This window comes from Sturnira hondurensis, unplaced genomic scaffold (genome assembly GCF_014824575.4).
Source record: "Sturnira hondurensis isolate 20B ecotype Veracruz unplaced genomic scaffold, ASM1482457v3 Scaffold0009776, whole genome shotgun sequence".
NCBI lineage: Eukaryota > Metazoa > Chordata > Mammalia > Chiroptera > Phyllostomidae > Sturnira > Sturnira hondurensis.
Window position 1 is genome coordinate 96,234 of NW_028082407.1, and position 6,000 is coordinate 102,233.

The 6,000-nt window shown below is 53.6% G+C and overlaps 1 protein-coding gene across 1 annotated transcript; it reads right to left on the reverse strand.

The window, feature by feature from the left end:
- Nucleotides 1-4,084: 4,084 nt before the first annotated feature.
- Nucleotides 4,085-5,794, reverse strand: CBY3 (chibby family member 3). The gene is made up of 2 exons (XM_037058001.1): nucleotides 5,781-5,794; nucleotides 4,085-4,774 (listed from the first exon to the last, which is right to left on the reverse strand). The coding sequence occupies exons 1-2, from the start codon at nucleotides 5,792-5,794 to the stop codon at nucleotides 4,108-4,110; spliced, it is 681 nt and encodes a 226-aa protein (XP_036913896.1). The 3' UTR covers nucleotides 4,085-4,107.
- Nucleotides 5,795-6,000: the final 206 nt, after the last annotated feature.

The following is a 6,000-nucleotide window of genomic DNA, read 5'->3' on the forward strand; positions in this document are numbered from 1 at the left end:
AGTTGGGGCTCAATCCACTGAACCACACCAGCCAGGGCTATTTCCTTAGTTATTTTAAAAGGAAATCTAGTCAGGGCACATGCCTAGGTTGCAGGCCAGGTCCCCAGTAGGGGACGGGTGAGAGACAACCACACATTGACGTTTCTCTCCCTCCTTCTCCTACCCTTCCCCTCTCTCCGAAAATAAATAAATAAATAAATAAATAAAAGGAAATCTTATTTCACAATTATAAGAATTTTAATTTTTTTATTCAATATATATTAATATGCAGAATCAGAATTAAAATATAAAAGAGCACTGTCCGATAGAAGTATTTTTATGGTAATGTCTAATGACATTTTGTGTTGTTTTACTAATTTACTAAATAAGGGCATTTTTATAGTGTGGATCCCGGGAATGATGGGCCCTTTAAGACGGACTTCTGGGGGTTGAGCTGAAAGCTTTAAATTGCCTATAGTCGGACTTCCGCCAAGATGGAGGCATAGGTGGAAACACTGTGCCTTCTCCCACAACCAAGTTTGAATAAAACAAAGGATTGGAGAAACAAAGACACAACCAAAGGACAGAAAATTGAATTATACGGAAGTCCGACTACATCTAACCGTTCAACGGGGACGGTAAGAGGGGCGGAGCCAGCAGTGAGCGGGGTCGGGCAGGACAGGGCCCCCGACCCAGGCGCGCAGGCGGACGAGAACCAGCTGGGGTGCGGGGCAGACCGCGGGCGCATATTCGCGCACAGTGAGACAGACCACGCAGGCCCCAGGGGGCGAGGGCTGACGGCGGTGGCGCACTCGCGAGCAGTGGGACGAAACGCGTGGGCCAGGTGACGGCAGCAACTGCGGCACCGGTGAGGGCCGTGGCAGCAGGCGGCGGACAGGACGCCATAGTCCCTCTTTGACCCCGCCCCCACATACAGCGTCACAACCCAGCGACTTAGTTGCCCTTCGGCACCCGTGAGGGCCGGGGCGGCAGGCGGCAGACGGGACGCCAGAGTCCCTCTTTGGCCCCGCCCCCACATACAGCGTCACAACCCAGCGACTTAGTTTCCCTGCAATACCGGTGAGAGCCATTGTTGCTCTTTGACTCCGCCCCCACATACAACGACACAAACCAGCGATTTAGTTGCCCCGTTCTAGTGAACATTTTAGGGCTCTGATCCTGCTATGGAACAGGCAAGAACAACCCGAAAGATGGCACAAGAACTCAAAGTCCAAGAGCCAATAACTCTCAGCGACCAAGAAATTGCCAGCCTCTCAGAAGCACAATTCAGGACACTATTTATCAGGATGCTCACAGAACTGGTAGATTATAGTCACAAATTAGAGGAACAAAGTCACAAATTAGTGAAACAAAGTCACAAATTAGTGGAATATATGGCTAAACTAAATGAAAAGAAGGGAGATGCACAGGAAACCAATAGTGATGGAAAGGAAACTGGGACGCAAATCAAGGGGGTGGGCCAGAAGGAAGAACAAAACATCCCACCAGAAAGGAATGAAGAAATGAGAATTCAAAAAAATGAGGAGAGGCTTAGGAACCTCCAGGACATCTTGAAACGTTCCAACATCCGAATTATAGGGGTACCAGAAGGGGGAAAGAAACAACCACGAGTGGAAAACATATTTGAACAAATAATAAAGGAGAACTTCCCCAGTCTGGCAAAGGAAATAGACTTCCAGGAAATCCAGGAAGCTCAGAGAGTGCCAAAGAAGTTGGACCCAAGAAGGAACACACCAAGGCACATCATAATTACATTAGCCAAGACCAAAATGAAGGAGAGAATCCTAGAAGCATCAAGGGATAAGGGGACAGTCACCTACAAAGGAGTACCCATCAGACTGTCAGCGGATTTCTCAAAAGAGACCTTCCAGGCAAGAAGGGGCTGGAAAGAAGTATTCCAAGTCATGAAATCCAAAGACCTACAGCCAAGAATGCTTTATCCAGCAAAACTTTCATTTAGAATGGAAGGACAGATAAAGTGCTTCTCAGATAAGGTCAAGTTCAAGGAGTTCATTATTACCAAGCCCTTATTATATGAAATGCTAAAGGGACTTATTTAAGAAAAAGAAGATGAAAAATATGAACAGTGAAAGGACAGCAAACTCACAGCTATTAACAACCACACCTAAAACAAAAGCAAACCAAGAGGACAGCTAGATCAGGAGTGGAACCATAGAAATGAAGAACACATGGAGGGTTAGAAACAGGGGAGTGGGAGGGGGAGAAGGGGGGAGAAGGCACAGAAAATAGCATAGATGGTAGGTAGAAAATAGGTAGTGGGGAGGGTGAGAATAGTGGGGGAAATATAGAATCCAAAGAACTTGAGACACGCGGTTATAAACTAAGGGGGGCAGAATGGTGGGGGAGGGAGGGTGCGGGTGGAAGGGATTGAAGGGGGGAATAGAACAACTGTAATGGTATAATCAATAAAATATTTAAAAAAAAAAAAAAATAAAAAAAAATAAATTGCCTATAGTCGTTGCCAAACAGGGACTTCCCATGCTCTCTGCACTTCATGAAAAAGCTGCCCCAAGCAGCCGCCTCCTGCCCTGCGCTCCCGCCAGGTGGGCCCACCCTTACAAAGGAGCTCCTCCTGGGCTGTAAATCTACCAGTGGGCTGCCTCCCAGGAGCCGCCCTGCGTTTCACGGCGGTGCTGCTCACTGATTGAGCTTTTTGCACTGAATAAAGTCTCTCCCTTCACTGCACCCCAAATTGGGGGTGCCTGTTGGTGTTGAATTGGCACCAATGACCTTTGACCTTCAGCCGACAATATAGGATTTCGTAATCTCTAGTCTACTCCTGAAAACAGGACACCCACTACTCTCCCGGGTTTCACATGGCCCTAGGGAAATGGGTCTGAGCCCTATCAACCCAAGTTACCGGTGGGACCCAAAGTGGCCTGCCTCCAATCCAGGGAAAAGAAAGGTTGCAGATTGCAGGGACCGGTGTTATCACCTTTGCTGTGCAACCACTCACTCACAAGTATGAGGCACTCCACGTGGCACCTGTACCTTGGGTGTAAGTGTGTATTGGGGTTGTGGACAGCCCCATGTCCTGGGAGCGCACAGCAATCTAGAACGGCTCTACAGCGTGATCCAAATGAGAGCGCACAGGAGGAAAGAGGCGTGAAATGGATCAGGTGAGGACAGCCACGATTCAGATCAACCACCTGCTCCTGGATAGAATGAAGGTCCAGGGCGGCCAGGACTTCTGGATTTTCCAGGGAACACAGGAAATCTGGGTTTTAACTATTAAATAACTCTAGATTCTTAAATGTTGGCAACTAATGCAAAATTTTAAATAAGGTGGGTTGGGCCCTGGCCAAGATGCTCAGTTGGTGAGAGCGCCCTCTGGATACACCAAGGTTGCAAGTTTGATCCCCCTTAAGGGCACATACAAGAAGCAAACAGTGAATGCATAAATGACTGGATCAACAAATCGATGTTTTTCCGTTCCTCTCAAATCAACAAATAATAAGTAAGTAAAACAACGCGGGTTGGGCAAATCCTGTCTGTGTACAAGATTATCCCTGGAGAATGCATTCCAATGCATTCCAAGGAGAAGAAAAGGAGGCCTGCAGCGGAGAAGCAACTCGCCCAAAACCAAACAGCCAAGTGGGGGAGGCAGAGCCCCAAGTTTTCAGACAGCTTCTTTACTGGAACAGTTTCCTGGTCGTAAAATACACTTAGCCGGGACTCAGACTGAAAACTCTCCCACTAGCCTGGAGGCTGACTGCCAAGTGCAAGATGTCCGGCCCCGTCCAACTCACCACATCCTCCACCCCTGAGCGCCCCAAGTTCTCGGACTTCGCCCTGCATCCCCAGGGCCAAGAATGTCATCGCCTGCCACCCCACTCCCCCTACCTCCCACACTGCCGCACTGCCCGCTACAAGCCTGATAGCCACTGCGCGTTCCCAGCGAGTCACGCAAAATCCTCCTCCACGGCCCTATAGCCCCCACCCAAGACCGCTGCCGTCCGAGTCATCTGCCCACACCGGGTAACGGGAGACGGACCCCACCGGCGCGCAGCCCTCCCACAATCGCGAGGAGCCCCGGATCGCGCCAATACCACTGGGCGGAGGTAGGCGCGCGTGCGCCGCACGGATTTATTGCGTCACGGAGCCTGCAGCGCGAGCCCGCCGCCCACGCCTCCGCGCCTGCTGGGCGCGCGTCGGGCCCTCCGAGCGGGCCTCGTGGTCCAGCGCCTCCTCCAGCATCTGCATGCGCGCTGTGGTCTCGGTCAGCATGTCCATGAGCACCTGCTGTTGCAGCCGCAGGTAGTTGTTCTCCTCTAGCAGTTCCTGGCTGCGGACGCGCGGGATCTGCGCCTTCCCGCCTCGGGCGGTCGGTGGGCGCGGCGGCGGCCCGGAGCGCCCCGGCGGGCCCTCCGAGGCCCAGCGGCCGCCGCGGAACACGAACGCCCGGTCGTCCAGGCGCGTGCGCGGCGCGTCGTAGCTGAGGCCCAGCTCTGCCTGGCGCGCGCTGTGCTCCAGGAGGTAGAAGGTGGACATGGAGGAGATGCGGCGCAGAGGCGGGCGCCGCGGCGTGAAGCGCCGCGAGAAGTGGTCGGCCCAGAACTGCCGCAGCTGCTCCCACAGGCGACTGGCTTGGTACGCGGCCGGCCACCGGAAGGCCTCCAGGTCGAGGGCCAGGTGGGCCCCGGCAGGCGCGTGGGTGCCCAGAGCGGAGCCTCTAGGACGTTGGTGGCTGGAGTTGCACCCTTGCCTTGGGACCCCTGATGTTCTGAATGATGGAAGCGAGCCAGGGGCACTGCTAGGGAGCAAGGACCCGGATGAGCAGCTCGCTCAGTGCTTGCTGTCCCCTCAGACCACAAGGCCTGGTGGTGGGCAGGGCTTGGCCACTGAGAAACCCATCCCTGTCAGTTATACTAGCAGCAGTTCCCCCGAAGCCACCTTCCCCAAAGACCACTCTGGGTCAGACCCTGCTCTCTAAAGACTGGGCGGCTGCTGGGAGGGGTTATGGGGCTGGGAGGATGGAAGAATAGTAGAAATAGGTCCTTCAAAGACACGCAGGACGTTGCTGGGTGTATTGGGTGTGGGTAAGGGAGAGCCTGCAGGCAGAGTGGAAAGCCAGGCAAGGCTAAGTGTTCTAGAGGCAAGGAGGACCTTGAGCTGGGCTTGGGACCTAGGGCTCAGCTGGGAAGAGCAGAAGAGGGAGCCGGACAGGGGGATAAGGGCACCGCCGAAGGGTTACAAGGCCAGGGCTGCATCTGGGTCTGCAGAGTGTCCGATAGGCGGTCTAGTGTAACTAAAAGCACGGTTGCCCTCATCATTCACTTATTCTACAACCTCGAACTGGCACCTCCGAGCCAGCCCCGATCTGGGCAGGGGGGTCCCAGCCTGTGACTGCCTTCCAGATGCTGTCGGTGAAACTGGGGCGTCTACAGATAGTCCAGTGTGCTCAGCGACATCCTGGGGGCACATGCTAGGGGCTAGAACTCTGCTTAGGACTCGAGGTAACAGGAGTTGTGCTAAATTTGTGCTTTTAGCTCCTCAGGGAGCTCACCCCCTGTGAGTGCCGATTCTGTTGTGTGTGAGAAGAGGGCTAAGAGCTCTGTTTTAAGTTCCTCTTCTTCCCATGAAGTGTGAAAAGGGAAAGAACCCTGGAGCAGGGCCCTTGTTGTGCCTTCATTACTTGCACATACACTTACTCCTCACAAAGAGCTGGGTAGCAGCTGGGTGGTGCTCTCCCCTGGGTGCGTCTCAGGGACACACCTTCGGAAGCCTGCAGAGGACACAAGAGGTGCAACCAGGCTCACCCTTGAGGTGGCATCCTCCCAGAGGACCCTTCCCTGAGAATCCAAGCTGCATGTCGTCCCTCACCTGGAGGATGTGCTGCAGGTGCCAAGCTGCTGTCCCAGGCCTGGCCCAGTCTACGAGCCCCTCACATGATGCCCACCCAGTACGACTCACAATGCCTCCAGGCCAGATCAGCCCAGAACAGAAGGGGTGCTCCTGCCAAGCCCTGCCAAGTGTTGG